This window comes from Channa argus, chromosome 6 (assembly GCF_033026475.1).
Source record: "Channa argus isolate prfri chromosome 6, Channa argus male v1.0, whole genome shotgun sequence".
Classification (NCBI taxonomy): Eukaryota; Metazoa; Chordata; class Actinopteri; order Anabantiformes; family Channidae; genus Channa; species Channa argus.
In genome coordinates, this window is record NC_090202.1 from 25988042 (window position 1) to 26013763 (window position 25722).

Genomic DNA, 25722 nt, shown 5'->3' on the forward strand with positions numbered 1-25722 from the left:
CTCAATTTGTCATTGCTATTTCCTTTTGTTTTCATCATATAAATGACTCATATTTCACCTCCTGCTTTGTCTCTGCCATAAAAGCCTGAGTTTCTTTTCCTTTGTTCGTACCATATCCTCTGACATTCTCCGCCTATCCTCTTCTCCTTGTTTCCTTTCCTCTTCTCGCATCTCCTTGTTTCCTCTCCTCCGTCCCCCCCAGGCTTCCTTCAGATAACCCCAGAGGGCTCTCCCCAGGCCCAGCGCAAAGGGGAGGTGGGGGGTGAGGCGGACGTCTTGGGGTCTTTCTGCCTGCACACCTCCGAGCTAGAGTTCCCCATCCAGGTGACGTCTGAAGAGCATCAGATCACATCTGTCGAGGAAGGAAGGGTCACCACCATGACCAAGACCCCCAGGATCACCCAGCACACGGTTACCACTGAAACGCGAACAAGTGAATCTTCGACGACGACAACGATAACTCAGCAGGTGTCAGACTTAAACCACTGAGGATGCTGAAATCACATATTTAACGTCTTTTAAAGTTTTTGTTTTCCTTTGGTGAGGTTGCAGTGTTTCTGTATGTTAAACCTGCAACATGGCAAACCTCTATTTAGTCGATTCAGTTTCATATATATTAATAGAGGAGGTATGAATGTGATGGAAGGCAACGGCTTTTCATTTACCAGGATTAGTCCAGCAATAGAGTAATATATACTGCCTTTTTCTTTCTTTTTAAACGTGATTATTTTTTGTTACTGTTCCAACTATTTGTTACTGTCCTTATTATTTATCAGGTTGTGATTAGTTTTAACGGTTTCCCTCTGAATGTAAAGGTCAGATTTGATTATTTATTCTTGTTTGTGTGTGCTCAAAAATCAGCATCATGGATTTGATCGTAAGTTTATGATTACTTAATACAGGCCAGAGTAATACTTATGTAAATACAGCTATATTTTTGAACTAGTATCCCCTCAAATGTAATTATTTTCATATTCACGAGTAGACGCTTTTATCTTTTGACCTACCTTGTGAGAGATTGTGGCTTATTCTTATTTGACAGTAGTTTTCTATTTGAATCATTTAGCTGGTGCTGTTACCCAAAGGTGGTCACACAGAGGGAGCAGGGCACTCTGGACTCTTTACTTGCTGTGGGGGTTGAACCTGCGACCTTCTGGTTACAGGTTGATCTCAAACATTTAGGCCAACCTGCTGCTGATCAATTATACATTCAACACTGTATATATTTGGCAAGCTCAGAGGAAATCTGAGGACTTAGAGGTGCTTGAACAAATTTCGACATTCGTTTGAAGATATTACACAATGACAGAATTTCCTAAAATAATTGTATTTTTTAACAATTCCTATTCAGACACCAACGATGAATCGCCTCCACTCATCCATAATGTCAGTCTGCAAGCTGGATTAGTTTGTTCCCCGATGCCATAGACCTTCATTTTTGTTCTCAAGCTTTTAAAAAATGGGCTGCATCAGCCAGTGTATGCAAATAACAAATACTGCTACTAATGCTCTGATGTGCCATATGATTATACAGGGGTCTAAAATAGTTCTGCATGAAAGTCAAATGCACAAGCACAAGATCTCAAGTGGAATAATGGGGATTTGGAGCATTTGGGGTCATTTTTTCTTCATTTATATTCTGGCCCAAACTGTTTGGAATGAAGAAAAGTCACCCAGTGGAGCAGTGTGTCTGGCTGATGTGTATTTTATAATTCAGGTCTATAACGCAGACAAATACGTTATTTCAGTCACAAACTGATGGATACTAAGGCTACGTTCACATTTTGTACCTTAACGCTCAGATCAGGTTCTTTATTTGTTTTATTTATTTGTGGCCCAGATCTGATTCGAATGCATCCGATTTTATTGGTCCACATCTCTTTGGAAAAACATGGATTAGGTCCACTTTAGCATGTAATGTGAACATACAGGCCATTCATTGCTGGTTTTAGTGTCTGTATGCAGATTGTTGCAATCATTTTCAAACAATATCAGATTAATAAAAGTGCATTTAGCCCTTTTCCTAAAATGCCTTCCCTTCATTTACAATGCTCAGCAGGTTACTAAGTAAAAAAAGAAGTCGACATTTGTTTTTGCACTCTTTGCAGCCGTCTGGTTATATGAGTTTCACAGCTGAGAGCAGTCCAGTTTTTTAAAATGTAGAGCGTATACAAATGAAAAGTTGGTTTCCTTGTAGACGGAATTGAATCGTGTGGTGAAATGCATGAATTCCTGACTAATCCACTCCCACTGTGTTTTCATTAACAACTTCTTACACTGCACCTAGTTTTTTTTTTTTTTTTAAAGGTGGAATGAGACTTTGGTAACATGCACTAAGCGGAAAGTATGTGAATAGAGATTTTTACTTTTTTTGGTTTAAACAAGTCTTTGAGCTTCTTTTAGATAGTGAGGGTTTCAGTGCCAAGTGTCAAAGCAAAATTGGAGAGAATGTTAATATGTTAGATAAATAAAATAATATTCACACAAAAATGGTTTACATCCCTGTGTATTTACATCATTTTCTGTGGTTGAATCAAGTGATAAAGTAGTCAGTTTTCTGTATACACTACTCACAAAATGTTAGGGATATTTGACTTTCGCGTGAAATTTCAGAATGCACCTAATATGCACTATAACCTTTACAGGTAAACGTAATTTGACACCTAAGCGATTGAATGCTCATGGGCAACTGTTCATTGTTCGAGAACAGCATGCCATCCAATAAATACTAAACATTTATTGCATAGCAAGCTGTTCTCTACAAATTACATACTAAGAAATACATTTGCAAAAAAATATTTCTTAGTGAAATTTGTTGGTGCCTCTTCATTATTTTATTTCTCAGATTCCCCATTCAGGAAGCAGCTGGTTGAGCTGCCATTTTAGGGTAATGTCAGGCATTGTGTGGAAGTCAACCTACTGCTTGACTTGTCCTGTTAGCCACAGCTTAGATATTTACACATATGAGTCAGGATTCATATGTTTAACGTGTTACACATTTTGATATAATTATGTCTGTGTAGCTTAAAAATTGAATGACTAGCAGTGGTTAGAAAACGGGTTGAAAATGAGACATTAACCCTGAACGAGGCCGTTTAAACTGCCTCCTTACAGTCACAGCTCAACCGAGCGGTTCACCCTGTTTTGTGACAAATCCTACATATGTATTTTATAGTGTGATTTATGCGGATCAGCTAAAATATGATTGTTATGGTGTCTAGAAATCACACGTATTGCATGTCATTTCTGAGGAGCTGCGCAGAAGTTTCACTTCCATTTTTTTTTAAACAGCTTTCAGACCATGATATTTCTCCTCACCATCGCCACCCAGTGAAAACAATCGATGTTGCATACGCTACTCAATGAGGTGGACGAGGATAAACAGCCAAAGATGGGTTTTCAGAGTTTTTACTTCAACAATCGTGCAGTTACAATGGCAGTTAAAGGGTTAACTTCATGTATGATCCATCAATTGACCACTACATACATCATGTTGTTCACATTTGGACGTCACGAGACCGAGGTGACTCTCATCTTATTGAGACACTGACATTTGTGGTTGTGTCTGTATGCAGATTGTTGCAATCATTTTCAAACAATATCAGATTAATAAAAGTGCATTTAGCCCTTTTCCTAAAATGCCTTCCCTTCATTTACAATGCTCAGCAGGTTACTAAGTAAAAAAAGAAGTCGACATTTGTTTTTGCACTTTTTGCAGCCGTCTGGTTATATGAGTTTCACAGCTGAGAGCAGTCCAGTTTTTTAAAATGTAGAGCGTATACAAATGAAAAGTTGGTTTCCTTGTAGACGGAATTGAATCGTGTGGTGAAATGCATGAATTCCTGACTAATCCACTCCCACTGTGTTTTCATTAACAACTTCTTACACTGCACCTAGTTTTTTTTTTTTTTTAAAGGTGGAATGAGACTTTGGTAACATGCACTAAGCGGAAAGGACGCACTATATATACACTATATTTCGTGATTTTGCCATTTACACCAAAATTTATGATAATTTGTTTTCCACATCTCCCATCCTCTATGTTACTAAAAACAATATCAGACACGTTCCTCTCACCTAGAAATTCAAGCTAAATCAGCCTCAGTCTGAAAATGTCTGGAGGAGACGGACTCAGGAGGAGATAAACTATGCACCATGACGTCTTCCCAATGTGTGTGTGTGTGTGTGTGTGTGTACTCATCAGCTGCTGCGATGATGCTTAGGAAGTAGGGTGAGTGTGTGTGAGACGACGTTACTGCTGTATGAGGAGTGAACAGTGCCACAGAGAGGCGGCCCCTCACTGCAGCTTCTACTGTCTTTAACACATCAGACAACATGATGTCTCAGCACCGATGGAGGAGGTTTTGTCTTTTTACAGACCGAGTGTCATTGTTTACCACTTACGCACACAGTACAATAAGCAGCACTATTTCATCATCTTATTTAATCTGCGACGCAGTAATGTGACTTAAGACCTGCAATAAATACCACTACTGTTTATCACACACGTATTTTATTTAATTTTATTATTCTACATCCTTATTGATGTATGATAAAGCTGTAGCTCAGTTGGTAAGGCAGTCGTCCACCAACCACAGGGTCAGTGGCTTGATTCCCGGGCCCTCGTGGCTCCACTGAACCTCAAGTTGCTCCCAGTGGGTCGGGGGAGTACGTTGCATGGCAGCCACTGCCATCGGTGTGTGTGAATGGGTGAATTAGAAGCGACCTTGCAAAGCGCTTTGGATAAATGAGTGTGTCCTGTGTCCTTCAGGTGTAGGTTCACTGCCGACTCATGACCTGGCGTGTTGTTTCTCCTGTGCTGGCCCATCCTCTGCTTTCGGCTCTGAACACTCTTCACTGCCTTGGACTGCATGGTGAAACGTCTCCAGCCAAGAAGGACAAAGACCAGTTGACCTGATTCAACCTGGATGACTGCGAACCGTTTAAAAAACAATCTTAATTAATAACAATGCACTAAACAAAGTGAACCGAATTACATACTTTGTTCATGTACATATCTATAAACAATATTATATTTCAATAAAGAAAATAAAAATATATATTTGAAGTGTCAAAGCAATGTACAAAGGGAACAGAAGAACATAAATTAAATATATACATAAATACAGTGAGAAGACTAAGCCGTGTAGAGGTTTACATTTTGCTAAATATCTCTTCAAAGAAATCAACTGTTTGATGAAATTTGTTGTTTTGCGTCAGTTTAATCGATTCAATAAAAGAGATCAATTCCAATAAAAACACTATTCAAAGGACGGGAGGGCTTTCGAAACTTACCCATCAGGACAAATAAGTTAACCATTTGTTTTAATTTATAATTTTTGTTGTTAGAATATAAGATAATGTCTTAAATTTCTTGTTTAATTGTGTAATTAGTTTGATTAGCATAATACATTTCCATTTCCCTTCAGAATGTTTTCAGAAAACAGGTGCTTAATATCTTCTTCTTCATTTTTACAAAAATCACAGTTTTTTTCCCCAATGAACATTAATAAAGTACAAACCAGAATAGTCTTTTTTTTTTTTTTACTGTACTAATATATCCTGCTAATATGTGTTTACTGGTGCATTTCTTTACTTTTAATGCCAACAAGAAAGACTGTGAATTCCAGTTTAATTCCTTCATGACGCCCGCCCCGCCGGAGCGCCGGCTGTTTTTCGTCTCGCTGCGTGGCACCGAGCATCCCCCCACACACTTCCGCCTCCCCTCACCTCTCCCTGCCTCTGCGTGGCACGGATCGCTCCTCCTATCGGTGAGTGGGCTGCAAGTCAAATGAGCTCTCCGTCATCCTGAGCGCACCGGAGGCTACTGCGGTAAGATGCGGCGGCGCACGATGCCGAGCTGAGATGAGATGATGCGCAGCGGCCGAACGATTCGGGCCACAGACCGAAAACAAGATCCACTGCCGCGTTGGACTCTGATTCTGTCCGATGGGACAGGACTGAACGCACGTTTGACTGATTCGCGGAACTGCCAGTGGTGCAGGCCGACTGATTCCAGCGAAGGATGCTCCACAGCCCGAGGATGGTTGAATAAGCTTTGTCCGTAAACAATAAGAAAGCGGGGAGACATCAACTAAAGGACACTTCATTCACTTCACACTGGGACATCGAATAGGGTAAGAAACAAACAGCTTCCCTTTGGCTTTGCTTTCAGGACTGGGAGCACTGGTTATGCTGGTACAGCATCTCCGGCTGAGTGAGATATGCAGTGGCTCAAACCGGTTTTATCCCTTCATTGATTCATTTTGTGTAAATCCTCTAAGACGAGCCGCCACCAAGAGAGGGGATTTACAGCCGAACGACCACCTGTGTTTCATTTTTAGTCCATTTTCTCTTTGGCTGATGCAACAACTCATCTCCATTGGCAGCACAATGGTGTGATTTCAGATTGTATTTAAATATATATAAAATTAAGGCTTGTTTATGTAGGAGTAGAATGAAAAGAAGCTAATTGGATTCAGATGCATAACCTTTGACACTCACACCCCCACAAACATCATCTCCAGTGAGTAATCCAGTGAAGCATAATCACGTCTCTGTGCTGAATCATCGGAAAGTCATTCGTTTCCATTTATGTCTTTATTTACACTGTTGTTAAATCTTCTTTGCGTCTAAATGCTGACACTACTGTAGGTTTGTGTATTGGTCTCTTCTCATTATTTTAGCCTATAACCAACCATTAACGCCTGTTTCCTCGTGTGCACACATTACATTGTTTCACCTCTGAGGCTTTCATTTTCTTGTTGTGTCCCACTCCTCCTGCAGGTTGTTTTGTGAAAGCTGAGTCAGTGATGGGAGGCCGACCGACAGGGAGGGCGGCGAAGCTCCAAAGACGGAATCACTGAGTCTCGGCCGAAGAGAAAACAAACTTCTCATTATCCTCTCTATCCTCAGCGCTGACAGCTGGATGTCGGACCTGGGCGTTTCTCTCATTCGTCTCAAAGGTTTGGAGCAATAAACAGAGAAAGAAGCCCAGCTTTTTGTGCAGAAACTCTTGTCAAGAGACTCCCAGCTCTCTCCAGGAATCTGTAGGACGTTCTTCGGAGTGTTTCAGCTGTTTCACAATGCCCAGTGTTTTTTTTTCTTCTAAACAACGATCCTTTTTCATTTGAGCCGCCATGGTCTGAATCGAGCACAAGCTCTTATGGTGGCAGAATATCCTCCCACAAATGAGAAGTCAACTCCATCCGACAGGCAGTATTTCAATAATGGATAAGCCATAACAAACCAATAAAACATAGATGAGGCCAACGACAAGCACAATGCTCCAGCAGAATAACAACAACAACTACCCCTGCCTGAGCATGTCTGGCACAACCCGGGAGATGCTCCAGAAGTGCTCCAGAGCTGCTCTGCCTTTCCCCAGCAGGCTGGAGCTGGGTGACCTGCCGCTGATCCGTGGGCTCCGAGCCTGGGCCCTGTGCTCAAAGAACCGCCGGAAGGCTGGCGGTTTGCTGGGAAGTGGACAGTCTCCCACAGCTCGTCCTGCAGGACACAGGAACTCGACTTCCTGCACCAAGCCTGCAGATGTGTATCTGAGCGGGGAGTGGAGTCAGATGGGCTATGGGCTTCCCCTGGGGCTGGATGCCAGGCAGGCAGAGATCGGAGCCTTGGTAACGGTTGCAACCCTGAAGACCTCAGAGGGCGGCGGGAAGACACAGACTCAATGTCTCTTCCTCCGGACTGAGAAAGGGAGCTGTTTGTACTCAACAGCTAAGCCCGGTTCTGGTGTGGCAACCAGTGCAGCCTCCAGTGTGGTTGGGGGGTGGCTGAAAGGGAAGACAGGAGGAGGAGGAATCAGAGACATCACAGGAGGGAGGAGGGATGGCGGGTCAACTCTGTCATTACAGACCGGAGCAAACCGGGTTAGAATGCGGTCGGGCCGGAGATGGAGGAAGTCCAGCAATGTGGTGGCCCGTGAAAAACCAATTGCGAGTAGAGAGTGGCAGCAGAGGAGCAGGGAGGATCCTGCCGGAGAAATCGCTCTGGGAGAAAGGAAGGAAGTGCAAGACAAAGGAGCCCTGGACAGCAAACTGTTTCACAGCCTACAGCAGGATGGCAAGCGAGCACAGCAGGACAAAGAGGGAGCATGCAGAGCTCCCAAGTGCAGCCACAATGCTTCTACTAAAGCCTGCCCTCGGTGTGAAAGGGGAGCACAGAGAAGAGAAGAACAGAAGGAACACGTGGGGGATGAAAGTCCGAGCAATGAGATGAAGGATACGAGGAAGGAGAAGCCAAAGGTTGATGAGGAGGAGAAGGAGGAGGACAAGAGCAGCCTCTGTGAATTAGGTTTATCTAACGTTGGTTTGTCCATACAAAACTCGGACCAAGAATCTAACAGCTTTCACCCACAGTCCCACAGCTGCCGCAACGCTGAGGAGACTAGAGAAGCCGAGAGCAATGAGGAGCAAGATTCTCACGGCAAGGACGAAAAAGGGAAGGGAAATCTTTGTGAGGAAGTTCGTGTAAATGGACTTTCTGATCGTCTGGAAGCAAATCGAGACTCTGAAAAGGAGAGCGTCACTCAGACTCCCACTGTACCCTCAGCCATGTCGAACCGCTACCAGGACATTTCTGTCTCCTCCTGGTCTGAGTCCTCTGCTAATGTAGAGGGCACCAGTTGTTTGGTTCAGCGAAAGCTTGGGAACACCCATCAGGAGCAACACCAAACGGAGGAGGATCCGGGAATTATGGGTAAAGAAGAACTGCGCATTAGCAGCTTTGAGGCCCGTGAACTAAACTTTGTGCCCAATGAGAACAACACTGTGAAGTCAAACAAAAACAGAAAGGTTTTCTGTGATGACTGTCAGACGTCTGAGTCTGCGTGGAGAGACGAGCTGGTGTCAAAGGAGAGAATAAATCCAGAAGGTGCGGATGAAGCTGGGGAGCAAGAGCTAGACGACAACAAAGCTGATAACAAGAAAGAAACACACACTGAGGATGTGGTCAGTGCTTGTGCCAAACTGGAGAATCATTGTGAAATAAAGAGAAACTGTTCACCAGAAAATGTCTGGAGGTCAGATGGATGCAAGAAGCCGGAGGAAGAGAACGAGGACAGCTGTGGTCAAACAAGCATAACGCAAGCTGAAGCCAGAGGAGAGTCCAGCACTGACGTCACTAATGTTGCTTGTACTGATCCCTCCAGCTCTCCTGGACTCTGCCGGGCTAATGAAGCCCCCCGTCTGCCCCCCCTGGGATCCATGGCAACTGGTCTGCCTCTTCTGGTGGCGGAAGAGGAGGTGGAGAAGGTGGAAGACGGGGTCCGAGTGACAGCAAGAGACGGAGAAGGAGGTCAGACAGGGAAGAGGAGGATTGGGAGCGAGCTGGAGGAGCAGGGTGAAGGGGAGACGGAGGAGGAGGAGGAGAAGGTGGAGGAAGATGAGTTTGGGGTATTTATGCAGGCAGAAGGAGAGCCGGCCTGCAGCGGGAGGGTCACCATGTCTGCCTCAGTGCCTTGTGGGAGCAGAGCATGTGTTGGTGAGTCTCATGCTTGTTGGCTGTCTCTGTCTCTGTCTGTCTACTTGTTCTACTATGTCTCACCCCCTTCATGTTTGTTCTGTGCGAGCCAGGCCAACAGTGAGGGTCTTTGGAAGTGGAGCAGACACTTTTAAAATCTCCACAAACGTACAGGTAGAGAGACATACATAACAATATCAGCCCTGTTTTTGTGCTGGAACAACCGCAGCACTCAGAGTATTAGTGCAGCTTATCCCTCCGTGCAGCTTCAGGAATGCATGTGCACACACTGTTTTACAGGGCAAAACATGCAACTTACTATGGTTCACACATGAATATCAGTTCTTACAGCTGCTGTGTGTCTCGGTAAATATATGCACAGTAGGAACGTTTCGCAGCAGATGCATCATCATTATGAGGTAAAGCAACACAGACATTTTATGTCCGTCTGCACTTAAACTGCATAATCATTCCAACGCAATGTAACAATGAGAAGTGAATGGGAGCAAACGGCTGCCTTAATAGTAAGAAAATACATATAAAAACTAAATAAGTATTCAAAAGGTCATGAAAAGATAAAGTAACTATGAGGATTTCTAGTAAATCGCAAGACACGGTAAGAAACAATCAAAGTTAGCTTTGGAAAATGTAGCTCTTTAGCGTTTTTTAATAAAGTGTTTATATTCAGAAATGTATCGAAACTCTGTAATATGATCATATTTAAATGGAACGTGCAAAAAGAACTACCACGGTTGTCCGATTTGGTCAAGGCCTAAGCTAATTCCTGACTGGAGCACAAACCAGTCACATCAAACCAGTGAGGAAACCAAGAAGAAAAAAACAGCAGCTACAGGAGCATCTCATTTGAAAAAAAAAAACCAAGAGAGTTCAGCAGTAAACAACTTTTATATGCTAACAATAGTAACAGATTATGGATCAGTTCTTAAATGGTCGACACATTCATGCAGCTCAGTTTTAATCAGTCCCCACTGTTGACCTGAGCCCATTATTTATGTCTAAATAAAAACATATTTTTTGCAGTTTAAACGCAGAAGCCATGGAGTATGTGTGAATTGTTAAAGGACCCATAACTTTCCAAATCACATCCGTACATAGTTTCCCATTAAGGTGGGTTATGACGGGTTTCTGACAGGTTCGGACCCCCGGACCCCTGGGCACAGACAGATAAAGGGCCCAAGGACTGTAACAGACACACAACAACCGCAAACAAGGTTGTCATATTTTATGGAGTCTATGTTTGGTAGTCAGGTGCCTCATTTTGGTCATGTTCCTTTCTGTCTTTGTTCTGTGTCCATTTTTTGGCATCGTGTTTTTGTTTCAGCTCATTTCAACCTGTATTTTTTGGCGATTTTGTTGTTTTGTTCCCTGTTACAGTCCCTTCATACAGAGGCTCTGAGAGGTCTCCAGGTCTCTCTGGTCCTCGGTACACAAAAATAAAGTAAATTGATGCCGACTTGGTAGTTAATTACGCACTTATGCACATTTAATACTGTGCTAAATAATAATAATCTGCATAAAACAGACATGAATAAAAAGCAGTCGCTAAGTGAAATCATTAGACTAATTAAAATGCATTAAGCAGGTGAATTTAAATATTTGTGATTTGACTTACGCATTCAAACTACAATGTGTATCACAGCACTTTTCGCTCTAATGAAGCACTAATACCAAAGAAACATTTGTTGACTATTGATGTTTGGAATGCTCTGATAAATATGTGAAGTTGTTTGTCGCTGCGGAAACGAGGGGGTTATGTTTCTAGGGATGTCCCGATGCCGATAGCAGTGGGCCTAACCTGGCCTTTGTGTACTTGTACTCATGCTCCTAAAAACTGCTCCAATACTTCACCTGATGCCACATGAAGCTCTGCAGGTTGGCAGAGGTGGAGAAAAGCCTGGGGTTCAGAGCTGTTATAGGATAATTAATGGTGATAAAAGTGAAGCTGAATGCAGCTTTGCTTACTAACAGTCATACTGAATGATGACGACGTTAAAGTTTCAGTAACTATGAGCAGAAAACGAAGCTACTGTGCTGCTAAGTAAACTCAGACTCTCATCTTGCTGTGAAACTTGACCGGAGTCAAGAGCTGAAGTCCTGCATGCTCTGATATTTTCTGAGTTACTTCTGCTAGCTGCACCACTGAAGCACTTAGATTTTACATTCAACAGCCTGCAGGGGTTTCTGCTGTTAAATTAAGGGAACAATATCTGTGTGGGGTGGTGACATCTTTAAAAAATCTCACCTTTAAACAACTGTGATAATCTGGAATAAACAAGGAAAAATGACTCTAAAAGGTGCTGTGTCCACAGTAGTGACACCTACAGGTCGAGCGCTGGTTTTGTGGAACTGTGCTTTTGTGAGCAAGGCACCACATTATGGTGGTACCTTGGAATTGGATGAATGGGGCTTAAACGGGGCGGTTACATCGACATGTATCAACCCCCTATCAGGCAACAGGAAGCTGGGCTGCTGATAAAAAGCTGAGCACTACATAACATTCGGGTGACACCTTCTCGACAGGCAGCTGAGGGCAGCAGTTCTGAGCCGCGTCGTCAGTACTCGTATCAGTACTCTGTATCGGCAATTACTCAAACGTACGTGTTGGTACTCAGTCTGCGGAAAAGTGGTACCTGGACTTGTTCAATTCAATTCAATTCAATTCAATTGAAATTTCAAAACGGTATATTTATCTGAAAGGACACGCGTCCAGTTAACCTCTTGTGCCCTGTAGGTTAGATCTGTCTGTCCAGATCAGGTAAATGGAGGCAGCAGTATGACATGAGGCAACATGATAGCTGTTCTCACAACTGTACTCAGATACTCTACACTGTACTGCTCTGTGTTTGTCTGAAAACAGCCCTCGGAAACCACACTATCACTGGGGAGCCAACCTGCTGGACGGACAGCTCGTTCCAGCAGTCAGAGGACAGCTGGACAGCCTTTCCTCAGGACTCGGCGGATGGAGGTGGGGACGCTGTGGGACAGTGGTGGCCGAGCAGCGCTGTGGAGGAGAGACGACTCTCGGCCGGTCCCAGTTTGGTGAGTTGTACTTTTCTACTCACATGAAGCAGAAATCAGATCGTTGTCCTGTTTGGTCGGTGTGAAGCGGTGAGTGTCGGTTGCTTCGTCTGATGTTTGGGACATTTCAGGAGTCTGGGGTTAAGCGATTTAATCTGGTCACACCCTATTTAAAGGCAGAGAGAGGGTCTGGATGGTTTTCCTACTCTCGGCTTCGGTTTTTATAACTTTAAAGTCACCACTCACATGGATCAAATAGCAGAAAAGCACCACTTCTTGACTTCAGACTGCTGTGTTAGTCTTTGTGAAAGTGTCCAGGACATGTGTGACTTTGGATCCTGGACGGGCGAATCTGGACAGTAGATGCACTTGCAGATGTACTTGTTGAGGCCATCGCTCAGCTCCTGCTAAATGTCCCTCGCTCTTTATCATTAGACAAACAGCTCAGCCAGACTTCTGTTTTTTCATATGGTCAAAGTGCAAAAAATTGCTCCAGGAACAGGAATGTCAACAATACCTATTATTTTATGTTTAAATCCATTTGTCTTTGGTGCAAACATAGTTTTCAAATATGGCTGTTAACCTTTTTTTCTTTTTTTTTTGGCCTTGTGTTCACAAATCCCAGTTTGAGCCCGACTGTATTTTTTCAGAGCAGATTGTTTGTAATAACAAACATTAGGACTCAGACAGAAAATCGAAAGTACCAGTGATACCTGCAGGGCAGCTAATGTTGGCAACTGGTCAAAGTGAACCAAAGCACCTTAAGATTACTTTAATATACTTTAAAAGGTGTGTCTCTAAGACGGCTAGGACACTTATTATAGTCTCAATCATAGAGAAAATGTGCTTCACAGTTCCCACCAGGTCTTCTCAGGAAACCTTTGCAATCATGGGTCTTTAAATCAAAGTGTGAGGTTGTTACTGAGGTCACCCTGAAATATTTGTACAACTTATTTGATCTCCTGTGGCAACACTGTCCTCTCCTAACTTAACCTCCAGCCGAGGGCTGAAAGTGGCTGCAGGGCCCCAGAGGCCCCCACAGTAAGTCAATAACAGCAATAAACACACAGTCCATGGTCTGCACTCATATGATGCCTTTCTACCTATTGGAGGTCAAAGCTCCAAAAGGTAGAAAGCTCAAAGCTCCAATAGGTAGAAACCTCAAAGCTCCAATAGGTAGAAAACTCAAAGCTCAACGCTCCAATAGGTTTACTTTGCTTCACATTCACACTCAGACCGATGGGGGACACTCACCAACACTCACCGGGAGCAGCTAAGTTGGGGTTTAGTGTCTTGCTCTGGACACTTCGACATGTGACTATAGGAGCTGGGGAATTGGTGGATGACCGCTCCACCTCCTGCGCCACAGTTGCCCCAAGTATGGGAAATACTCTTATAACCCAAAGTACCAGTATACTGTATATTCTAGCAGATATTTATTTTAAGTTTGTTTTATATGATGTCTTAGTTGGACTTGGATAATAGTTTGTATCCGTTTGTGTTATTATATATAAATGACATTTAATTAACTGTTATTGAATGGTGCGGAAAGCCTGCTGCAGGATGTCATCGCTTATTACAGAACCCGCTCCTGTAGTTTGACAGTGGCTAAATGACAGCCAGACTGATGACTTTTGTAACAAGAGGTGAAATATTTCATTACCCACCTCCCGCTGTAACATTAATATTGTGTGAATGGAGATTAGGTGGAACAAAGCTGCCAAATGCTGTGCTGTCGTCTTTAATAGGAAAGATATGAAAGTTCTGCCTAAGTAAAGACTGGATTCAGAATGATGTCCTAACGGGAGGCGTTACTGTCGCTCATCACTGTCGCTGTTTTTTGGAGGGTTAGCTGGGGGAATATAATAATAATAATAGTAATAATAAGTTTTTCAAAACCAGTTACAAAGTCTTTTACATAAGAAAATCAATATAAAACAATCAACTGCGAGACAGGAATCGCTTCACTAAACCAGGACCAGAGACGTGTCTCGTTAGTCCTTTTGTCCATGGCCTTATTTAAACGACTTAGTCGCTATGCAGTAAGTGTACACTTTGGTGCTGAGCCAGATGAATTCATGGTCAGTGCGGCTTCGGTGACTGACCCTGGTGATTTCTACATTAGGTTGGAGCCGGGAGCACGGTCTGTTTTCTTTAAGGAGATTTCAGTTTGTAACATCAAAAGTGTGAAGCAGCTCATTGGAGAAACACAGGGAAACAGTGACATCTGATACAGTATGTGATCGGTGATTGTATATTGTCTAGAGAAGTGTGTGGTACTTCTGGCTGAGGTTACTGTTTCTTGTGTAAATGTCAAAGACCTCAGTGAAAAATACAAAATGATCCAAAGGAGACAAAATAATTGTTAAAAAGCACCACAAGAGGTGCAACCTAAACCAGAAAGGAAAGAAACAAACAAAATAAGACACTTAGGTTTGTAGCCAGGCGGCAGAACAAGCTCCCGGCCTTTAAGAGGGGTCAGTAAAACCTTCAAAACTATTCTAAAACTGAGCAGCTTAGCTTTTAGCAAACCGTTGACTGACAAATGTCCTCCTCCGATCAGACCAGTCTGAGCTCGCTGTGCTTTCATTTTTAAAAAAGGAAAAAAAAAGAAAGAGAAAGAAGAAGCCAGCACTGCAGGAAGTGTCTCCCAGTGGACACTATACAGCAAGAAAAAGATGCAGATGGAAATGTGGCTGTGACTGTTTGCTTTTTAATGAGCTCTTCTATATGCAAGCGTCAGCTTCGTGAGAGCTGCAGAAAGTCCTCGATTAGGGACGCTTCCTGTCATGTGGCGCGTTTGCGTACTTCTAATGCTCTGAAGGAGAAAAAACGCTCGTCCTGAACTCAGCAGACCCTCTGATGTGGTAGTTAATCGCTGAGCTCTCTTTGTTTCTCCTGCAGGTGTCTGTCTTCGCTGAAGCCTTCCCCTCGCTGCCCGGCTCGTCCCCAAGTGACCCCTGTGACCTCAACACTGTTCCCACACTCACCCAGCTCCTGAGGGGCAGAGCCAGCCAGGACCACTGGTAGGCACCACACCACATGATTTATATTAGTGCACTGGCATCAGGGGAACAGGTGAAGTTTAAGCAAAGAAAAACAAACAAAAAAAAAGGTTCTACTGTGAAATGATGGTGGTTGTGTGAAGCTGTGAGGAGATGAAATACAAAGTCTGGCCACAAAGTGGTTGATGCGTTGAACTACAAGCTGGACATGATTATTACAGTATCTCTCATTTAAGAGTGGATCTTCAACCCAGATAACACACAGGCTGATGACACATGTTGTCTGGAAAATGCTCAAAAGCAACAAAAGCACATTTTTCCCTCAAACAACACAGCTTGTGGTCAAACCTTTATCTTTTTATCTTTTAATCTAGTCTTTTAATCAGTCACTACGAAGTAGACAACCAAGTACAAAATGAATCAATAATCCACTTTGATTTTTCTGTGGAGTATAAACTGCTGTTCTCTGAACCTTTACTTTTTTGAGATGTCCTGTTGATTTACTGTAAAAAAGAGATTTTCCTAAGCAGGATTTCTTGATTTATTCCAACGAATCAAGGACCGACAGTGAACATCTATACTGGTCTAATTCAGCCACACAGTATAGCACACTGTATTCCCTCTACAGTGTCCATATTGTTCATATATAGAAAAGCACTGCAAATATTAAAGTAAAAAATAAATAAACCAAATAAAAATATCTACAAAATCAAAATGAAGTCATGAAATAATTGTACATTTATTCCGTTTGCTCCGGTTTTCCCTCGTCTCTGATCCAGATTTGCATCTTTTAGAGATGATAAGAACTGATCACTGGTTGGAGGATTTTGCTTGGGGGGGTTGCACACATATAAATTAGGGATTCACCATTTTACAAGTTATTTGTATCAGCTGGGATCATGTGTTTTCCTTTTGTTTGCACCGCTAATTCAACAAAGGTTTGGGTCACTGAAGTGTGTTATCTGTTAGGAGAATCATGGGAAAAAACTGTGTGAAACCAACGAAAAAGTGTTAATACGTTTTCAAGAGAAGACTTGTGTTGTGCTAAGAAGTAATGATGAAGATCAGCAGGATCCAAGTTTCATTAAGTCTTCATCTTAGTCATTAAGAAAAAGAATTACACGATTGCAATTACACGGATGACACTTTCTGCTCTGCACATGCTTGGGTTTGCATATGGAATGAAGAGTTGGCGTGTTTTGCTTCGTCCTCTCAGTTTCGGTCTATGTAATCTGTGGTTATGATTTAAATAAAAACATCCTTTTCCCTGTCTGTGCATCAAATCATCGTTTCCTCTTTGTCCTTTTAACCCCTCAGGCTGTTGGACAGTTTCCACGACTTGAACAAAATGATCGGCCAGAGATACAAGAGAGACGCCGGTGTGTCCCGTCATCTGCTGCTGAAGACTTTACACCTGGAGCAGCCGCAGACTGTGAGCACAGACTGGTTTCACTCACGCTGAGACACGTGTTTTACAGTTGTTACCATGAATTTGTCGACGTAGCCTTAACAGCATGTAACATGAGTCGATGTTCATGTTTGACCGATGCCGTTTAGAGACGCAGCTACATTCAAATGAGCTTACATGCAAAATGTGCGTCAGACTGCAGAATATGCAAATGTGTGGTTTGCTCCTCTAGAAAAAAAAACACGGACAGATCTGTGAAGCAGACAGAGCTACTTTTAGCAGGTTTTATCTGTGAATCCTGTGTTTTGTTGAGCTACTCATTGATTTGAAATAACAACAATGTGCTATTAGCTGCTTAGGAATTAGCAGTTTCTTAGACTGTAACTGCTGCACTAAGGAGTAATAATTGATACCATGCTGATCATTATCATCATTATCATTAAAGTATAAAATTGTCTCAAATTATAGGTAAAACAATCCCAATGGATCCCAAGCTGTGTGTCTTCAGTATTTTCCCTGATAATCTTGCAATCTCCAAAGATGAAAAAACGATAATAAACCTCTGCCTCTTGGAAGCTAAAAGATTTTAGCACGGGAAAAAATATATTATTTGACAAAAAAACAAGGGGGGGGAGTTGTACGGATTGTTGTTTTGGAGCTTGTTATAGTAAAAAGTGCTGCTATTCAAGTTTGTATATCTACATTTACGCAAAATGTCTTTTAAAGCGATTATTAAAACATGTTACAGTAAAAAATGCATCCATAAACACGGGATTTGCTCTCAAGACGTCGGCTTTGAAGGAGGCTTGTAGCATTTGGACAGTCAGAGATCTGCATGAGGTGAAGACAACTGGTTCAAGTTCAAGGTGTGTTAACGAGGGGAAAGAGATTTAACTGGATACTCGTCCTAGAGCCAAAGACGATGTGTTTAAATCCTTCATTTGCAATAAAATTACAATAGTTGTGTTGCTATCTTTGCAGGAAAGCAGACCTGCTCCCTGGACAGCCAATCGGCGTCTCTCCCCTGGCCTCCCCTCGGCCAATCAGCACGCTCAGAATGCTGCGGCTAAGCGACGGCTGTCATACGACTACAACAGAAACATTACTGATTAGCGCTGCAGGTTCACTTAAAGATTTGGGATTTACTGGAGTTCGCCTGCAGGTTTTAACCCCAGCTGGGTCGGACTCATCAACAACAGGTTTGTCAAGCCTCTGGATTCACAACACGAATACTTTCTGATTGGCCTCTCGACCCTTTGCACACTCCCTGGACATTTACGCCTGAGCTGTTGAGAAGACAGATCCTCGATGAAAACGGAGCGGCACAAGTTGTCTTTTCCAGCTCGTGTAAACTGGTGTTGTGTTTTCATTGCACATGTTCCACCTTGTCCACCACCACCGACCTCCCACTCTGAGTTTCCTTATCAACCCATATATCAGCAGCTTGTCGAAGACTGAGTGGAGTGTGATCCCCTGTAGTTACAAGGTGCTTGCCACCCTTCCTTCCTGTCTTTATAATGTCTGAGCAGTTTTACTTTTAATAGAAATATGTCGTCACCTCATCATCTCGTCCAGACAAACTTAAATGCTGACTTGCAAGGAATAACATTTAGAAAAATAAAATAAATTTCACATAATTTTAGCATTAGAGTGACCACTTGCATATACGAAACACTGATTAGGTTATCCATGTGATTTTATTAGTGGATATATTTCACCACTGTTGATCTTTTGTCTGTTGCAAAAATATGTTTTTGATCCAGAGACGGTGCCTTTGACTCCGCGAAAGCTGGTGAGAAAATCACTTCTTCCAGAGGAGCAAAAGAGAGGCTGCATTCATGTCATGGGAGGATTTCTGTTGTCAAATCATTCAATTAAGCAAATCATTTTTACACCTTAAGGGGCCATATTATATATATTCTTTTGTACTTTTGGGTGTAATGTCATTATAGCAATGATGAGAGTTTCCTGCGGCTTGCAAGGACTTTCTGTGGACCCTCCTAAAATATTCTGAAACTCATTATTATATCCATAGCTCATTACTCTGCTCGTCTTCTGCAAACTGGCCAATCAGAACACAGTGAACTCAGAGTGGGTGGGGCCTTAAAGGGACAGGAGCTAAAATGAACTGTTGTGAAATAACGCTGTTTAGAGGCCCATCATAAGAAAAATCAGCTTTTGGAATTGTGAATTTATCTAATTTATTTCAGTAGATCCCCAGAATAAAAGTATTTATGTGCACCATGGCCTCTTTAAGTCATGGTTCCTTATAGGTTGTTAGGGTTTAGTTAAAAAATAATCATCGTAGTTGCTGTGAGAGAGGCGTCCACATACGTTTGCTTTTCACACGCTTTATAATTATTCAGCACTGTATCGGACCCTTCGCAAACACTAAATTTCACGTTATATTTATAGTCACAGATGTGAACCAGAGGTCCCAGAAACATGTCAGCGCTGCTCCTTTAATCGTCTCTTTGTGTCCCTGGTGGTTTGACCTTTGTAAATGCTGTTGATCTTTGTTCAAACCCTGAAAACCAGATGTCAGATTCATGTCAGTGCTCGGTGCTGAAGAAAGCTCCAGATGTGGTCACTGGTACATCTTTTACACTTTGAAAAGTAATGCATGTGCTCTCTTTGCTTATTAGTTACATAAAAAGCCAGTGACGGGAAGGAAACCTCAAAAATGATTAGGGTTCCTCAGAGAAAAGCAAGTTTGTCTTCCAGTTAGTGCCAATAGGAAAGAACGTGCCAATGTTCACGAGGTTGCCGAAGCTCTCTAGACACATTCAGGAGGAAACGTCACCTCTCGTCCCTCACGCAGACTGAAGTGGACTTACGCTAAAGTCTGGCATGGGATGATTTTCATTGTCCTTCTGTCTGGCCTCATTTTCAGCACACACGTTTGAATGCAACACTGTTTCACAGATGAGTCCACTTCACGTGCAAAACTTGAATCCAGCTGCCAATCAGAACGTCATGTTGAAAATGTGCTTCACGTTCTGATCATATTTAAGTTAAGACGGATGTGTTGTCACCTTACAAAGTTTAGTTTGTGCTTCATGATGGTTCACTTGTCAGCTCAGTCATTTGTAATCAAATTCAGAAACACTGTGTGTGTGTGTGTGTGTGTGAGTGTGTGTGTGTGTGTTGCCATTTGTACAAAGTCCTGATACAAGAAAAAGATGAATATTTTCTGATGTGTTCAAATGAGGAAGGACGAGTTGTTGCCTTGGTGTAATAAAACGATACTGCCTGATGACTGAGCGGTTCCTGCTTTGTGGTACTTTACATAAGTGATTCCATATTATGTTGTTTTTATTTTAAATCCACTGCAATTCAGAGGGAAATAGTGGACTTTTTACTTTAGCTGTCATCTCACAACTTTAGTTTCTGTGGATGGTTAAATCTAAATATATTCAGCTTTAATAATTTAGGGTCAGTGCTTAAAGTTGTACACATCAGCTCCACGTTTACCAGCTGCTGATGTTGTTTCACACCAGATTTCTAAGTATTAATGACATTATTACCATACTTTGTTTTCATAGTTGAGTACTTGTGCCTTTAAGTACAGTTTAGATTGTGTATGTACTTTTGCGTACTCCTAACACCTCTGACTGAGGCTCTGAAGTCATCGAAGTTCTGTAGTGTGGCTCACATGAAGTACAATGAAACTTCACTCAGATTTGATGCTGCTCCTGGATGATTCATCTGTGAGGCGCAAACTGAAACACAAACCATGAACTAAATATACATGTGGTGTGGCAAAATGGATGGATTTCGTGACATTCGTGGTTAAAAACAACAAGTTCAGTAGCCTGAAGTTGTGTTTGTTGCAAATCCCGCCCCCCCCCCCCCCCCCCCCCCCCCCCTCCCCCCCAAGTTATTAATAGACATACAGATAAAGTAGGACACAGTGTGACCTGCTTGAAGTGTTTTTCCAAACAACATGTTGGATTGTGTGTCTAAATGTAAACCTTCTTGATGTCTGTACATATGATTAGATTGAGCTGATGACACATGCAGTAGCCAGACTTGTTGTTTTTGAGACAGTATTGCTCACGACTGTCCCCGCATGTCAAACACTGACTGCATCCTGTGCACTGATTCTGGTGACTTCAGCAGAAAGTTCCATAAGAAAGTTAAAGATTTTATTTGCTGAGTCAAAGCAGCTTCCTGCCGGCTTTGTGGTGCGAGGTAGATGCCCTGACCTCTCCATTTGAAACCTGACTCACACACTCTTCCACACAAACACCACCACCAAGTCAGCGATCAGCTTATTTCCAGCAGAAACTAAGGGAGCATTATGAAGCTGTTTCATTGGACCTGGCAACATCTGCCTGTGGAAACAAGTGCTGGGCTACAGCACGACGGCTCAGGAATTTAGATTTGAGCTTACTGTGAAGTTTTATTCAGCTCGACTTAAAAAGGATTAGCTCAACATTTTGTGAAGTGTGCTCATTCATTTTCATTACGGGAGAAGATTAATACCACAGAAACGGTTGCCGGAGTTCATGGCTTTGGGGTAAAGTGGCCTTACTTACTTTTAAAAAGCTGCCTCTTATGTTTCCTGCCTTTATGGTAAATAAGCTGCTAAAAGATTCTGCCTGTAGCGTCATACTCATAGTATACATGGACGAATCTCCTCGTTTAACTTTAAGCAGGTAACAACATTACCACAGCATCTACAAGCTCGATGTGATTCTGGTGTTAGATATGAACATGCTGCAGAATTGTCTTTTTGTTTAGACCAGAGAGTCCTCAATGTGGCTCAGATCTCTGCTGTAAGTACAGCGATGAGGGTCACATCACAGGGGGCCTGGTGGCTCAGTGGTAGAGCATTGGGATGGAATGCACAAGGCCGTGGACTCGTATCCCACCCCACCAGGTGTGGGCCCACCAAACCACCAAGGGCAACCTTGGTGCTGGTCCCGAGCCCGGATAAAAACGGGAGGGTAAAAACACATGCACACATTCAGCGTCACATCACAGAAAGCATGTGGGCCACACGGGACCAGAAAACCGGAAAACACTCAACCAGCAGAGAAACCTTGTCAGTTTGTCAGTCAGCATCTGCACAGCATACGGCCACATACATAAATAAGATTTCACATCATTTTATTGGTCCTGTGCACAGATGCAGATGCATTCACTGGAACTTGGATCTGCTTGATCTTCATCATCACCTTCTCAGCACATCAGAAATCTCCTCTTGCAAATGTGTTTCACACAGTTTTTACAACCTTTTTCAAAATAGTTTACAGAGGAAACGCGAGTTTCATTCTGCACATTTATGCAGTATTGCAAACAAATCTGGACAATACTGCTCAAGAGGTATTAATTATGATCAATTAGCAAAGAAGATTGGCTCAGAAAAATACTAAATGTGTTCACCTGCAGCATGTTTTCTGTTTGACCTATAGGCTTTAATGGAAGGATGGAAACCTGAAGCATAAATATATTTGTGTGAAATAACATGTAATCCTGTGACTCGTTCTGCAGAAGTGTCAATGCTCCTGGTAAAAGCCCAGAATGCCTTCACCTGCGATGGTGTTAGTAATGACCTAAAATTCCCCTAATTCTGAAAACCTGCCCTGTGGAATAATTCAGTTTTAAGATATTAAAAACTTATATAAATATATTATTGTATTTGAATTTGAATTTTTTCTTACTAGCATATGTTTTTAGTAGCTTTTAATTTTGTTTGCTGTATTTGTCAAGCATCATTTATTGCTTTTTGAATTTACATTGAACGTCAAAGGTGCCAGAGAAAAGCAGCAAATTATTATAATAATAATTATTATTATTAAAAAGCAAACAGAGCAGCTTGTCTGCCCTCCTCCTCCTAAACCATCCTACCGCCTGTTCCCTGGACCCAATCGCCTCCACTCTCCTATAACTGCACCCACACTAATCCCAGCCATTACACAATTTGTCGACGCCTCTCTCACAACATCCACCTTCCCCACCACATTTAAACAGGTTCATGTCACCTACCGCTTAAGAAGCCCACTCTCAACCCCTCCCTTGTGGAAAATTACAGCCCGCCTGTCTTTTTCTATTCTCTTCGATCTAATCTCAGACATTTTCTCTCTGAGCGACCTCCTTGATTTCAACAAGTCTGGCTTCAGGAGTAGTCGTTCTAAAGAAACCACACTCCCGGTGGTAGTGGAATCCCTGCAAATGTCTACCAGAAATCTGGGGGGGGTCGTCGCTGTGACCAACTGAGCTTGACTGACCACATCTCCTCCATCTCTTGAGCAGCAGATTTGTCCTCTACACCATCGGAAATATCAGACCCGACCGATATTCAACCCAACTCCTTGTGCAGCCACAGGTCACTAGAAAACGTGGTGAGAGCTAAAGTTTCAAATCAAAGTTGACAGGAATGCTACAAATAGAGCTCAATGCAGAATTTTGAAAAGCTTGGGGCTAATAGTTATTTCTCTACCAATGCAAATATCTGTTAAATAAATGTGAAAAACTATGCACGAATTGAGAAATTTGTCTTATTTCTGTTTCCATTACACCTGGCAGAGGTACTGTTAGATAACTGGACATAATTTTTTGCTTTAGAATGAATGTTTGAGTAGCTTTGAATGTTTTAAATTTATTCTGTGTTTAATACGTTTCAATGCTTTGTAATAGTCTGAGATGAACAATGTAAAGCTTTGTTCCATATATAGATTTATATTTAATTAAAATGAATTACTAAGCTTATATTATCAGCTTTTACATCTTTACTTTATGAAACCCCACTGAGTCACTTACATCAGCCAAAAAATGTTCAATTAATTTTTCAACAATGGTGAAAATATTGTATAATCATCATTCAGATATGACGGCAGCTGTCTGGTAACATAGTTTTTTAGGTTTTTAAATCAGTGTGTTTTTCCTGGTTGAGTGTAAATGAGCCCGGATCGTAGCGAGGCAAACTTACGTGTGTAAAACGTGGGGGATGTTTTAGGGCTCTTATTTTTTTCACTTCCTGTCAAAACGGAAGTCTTACTTTGAAAAATGTTTTGACGAAAATGAAGCCCAGGGACGTGTGAACGACTAAAAAGACGGAGGACAGAGACATTAAAAGGCAAGACGACGACACAGGGAGCGGGTCTAGCTCCAGTGCAAGTGGTGGAAAGGTTTGTTTGTCGTTTTTGTACATTTGAAAGGGTTTTGGGTGTTTGGATAAAGGACAAATAAAAGGCCATGAGACATCAGTGTTTATTCCACTGGTTACAGTGGCACGTGGTGTTTTCAATACTGTACATAAAATGCACTTTTATATTTAATAGACTCACGTGATGTGTTCATACCAAAGATGAATATCTCCATATTTAAGTGTAAAATCGGACATGACATTAGTTATTTCCCCCTGTTTCTAAAACACGTGATGAAATGTCTCAAACTGTAAACCTGTAAACTGCACAACCATCTTCACAAACTTCCCAAACCAGTCTGCTCAAAAATCATGTAATGTTAATGTTCAGACATCACACACATTACACATTACAGAAGATCAGCGGCTTTCAGCTTGTCTCTTCAGTGGTCACCGGCATAATGGGTTCCGCATGGGATTCGAGCCTGCGGCCTTCTCCATCTGAACCCAGCGCTTCACCACTGATCCCACTAGGCCCCCACACTACTGTAAAAACCTGTTACTGCAACAAGCGATGATGCTGATGGTTTTCCTCCAGAACAGCCTCCGTACAAGATGAACACAAATATAAGTGTAATATAAAGACACAAGATGAATCAATTTACAGAATTTTTATTTCCTTAAACAGAAAGTTAGAGAAAACTTAAATGTACTGTTCAAGCATGTGACTGATTAAGAACACATAATACAGAACATTAATGTTCATATACTGTGTTTACCAATGTTAACAAAACAAGAAACAGACATCTTGGGATATGATGTGTGGACTAGTGGAGCCCACAAATCGCCAACTACTGCATTTAGTAGTTTACATTAAGAGAGGAATCCCATTTATTCTGTGGGCTGGTTGAGGAGACCCATGTTTTATCTGTCTGTATAAGCTTTTCACTGCTGTGGGAACTTTTGTGTTGCAGGTGAGTTACAGTTTTTCTGAAACTGTCTACTGCCAAAAACGGATTTATCAAATGAAAACGCTAAACAATACTCGACAAGTTTGACACTTTCCAGATCTGATTCCAACCTTTTCGCAAACTAAAAACATTCTCAATGTGCACATTGATGCAAAATGTTACACATAGGCCACAAAGGTTAAACACAACACGTGCACTTGTCATTGTTCTCAGCACACTTCAGGCAAAACCTGCACACGTTCATCTGCAGTCAGCGACTGGGCCCAACCCAGTCTGTACACTGTACAAGCCACTTCAGATGCATGTAGCATGTGACTTCAGTAAGGGAGGGAAACAAAAGAGGAGGACGAGGTGGACAAGGAAGACCGGGATAACTAAGTAGAGCCCCATCATAGATCCTGGATTAGTCTCGGTCTCAGTAGCCTCCATGATCAGCTCAATCACAAAGGTATGTGAAATACACAGTGGGACATCTCAGTGCACTGCTACCAACACTCTGGAAAAAGGACAGCACAGAAAGTATACGAGGACACTAGTCAATAGAGTATTACAGTATGTACCCGTCTAATACTTTAAAACCACCTCTGTTTGTGCTGTGGGTCATCGTTAGGCCAGAGACACAATGCTGAGGAAAAATGATTGACTCACTGTGTATACAAATATATTGCACTTCAGAAATGTCTTTAGTTTTTCTAGAATACATATAAACATTTTTTTACACGTAGAAAA

At 42.2% G+C, this 25722-nt stretch overlaps 2 protein-coding genes and 1 long non-coding RNA gene across 6 annotated transcripts in view; 2 read left to right on the forward strand and 1 right to left on the reverse strand.

Annotated features, from left to right (window-relative positions):
- Positions 1-4908, forward strand: part of LOC137128734 (neuroblast differentiation-associated protein AHNAK-like) — a 37304-nt gene extending 32396 nt beyond the window's left edge. The window contains exons 9-10 of one of the 3 annotated variants that reach the window (XM_067507208.1): positions 203-468; positions 4772-4908. In XM_067507208.1, coding sequence (XP_067363309.1) covers positions 203-468; positions 4772-4777 — 272 coding nt within the window. In that variant the 3' untranslated portion in view covers positions 4778-4908. Of the gene's footprint in view, positions 1-84; positions 4542-4771 lie in introns of those variants that run through there. The other 2 variants (XM_067507209.1, XM_067507207.1) reach the window with 2 other exon arrangements.
- LOC137128736 (uncharacterized) lies at positions 4497-13890 on the reverse strand. Its single transcript, XR_010914638.1, has 2 exons — positions 12561-13890; positions 4497-4932 (listed from the first exon to the last, which is right to left on the reverse strand). It is a non-coding gene; the product is annotated as an uncharacterized lncRNA (long non-coding RNA).
- Positions 5741-20286, forward strand: si:ch211-14c7.2 (uncharacterized). Of its 2 annotated transcripts, XR_010914637.1 has the most exons (7): positions 5741-6137; positions 6787-9498; positions 12356-12537; positions 15421-15542; positions 16839-16953; positions 17678-17795; positions 17911-18048. XR_010914637.1 is itself a non-coding variant. In XM_067507210.1 (6 exons), the coding sequence occupies exons 2-6, from the start codon at positions 7263-7265 to the stop codon at positions 18040-18042; spliced, it is 2787 nt and encodes a 928-aa protein (XP_067363311.1). In that variant the 5' UTR covers positions 5742-6137; positions 6787-7262; the 3' UTR covers positions 18043-20286. The 2 variants fall into 2 exon arrangements, 1 of the variants encoding a protein (XP_067363311.1); XM_067507210.1 differs by lacking the exon at positions 17678-17795 and having other exon boundaries at positions 5742-6137; positions 17911-20286.
- The last annotated feature ends 5436 nt before the right edge of the window (positions 20287-25722 follow it).

Excerpts from the sequence above, each read along its gene's own strand:
- si:ch211-14c7.2 (XM_067507210.1), top strand. The coding sequence starts at position 7,263 with ATGAGGCCAACGACAAGCACAATGCTCCAGCAGAATAACAACAACAAC. Across the intron at positions 9,499-12,355 it reads TGGGAGCAGAGCATGTGTTG|CCCTCGGAAACCACACTATC; the intron begins GTGAGTCTCATG and ends GTCTGAAAACAG. Across the intron at positions 16,954-17,910 it reads ACCTGGAGCAGCCGCAGACT|GAAAGCAGACCTGCTCCCTG; the intron begins GTGAGCACAGAC and ends CTATCTTTGCAG.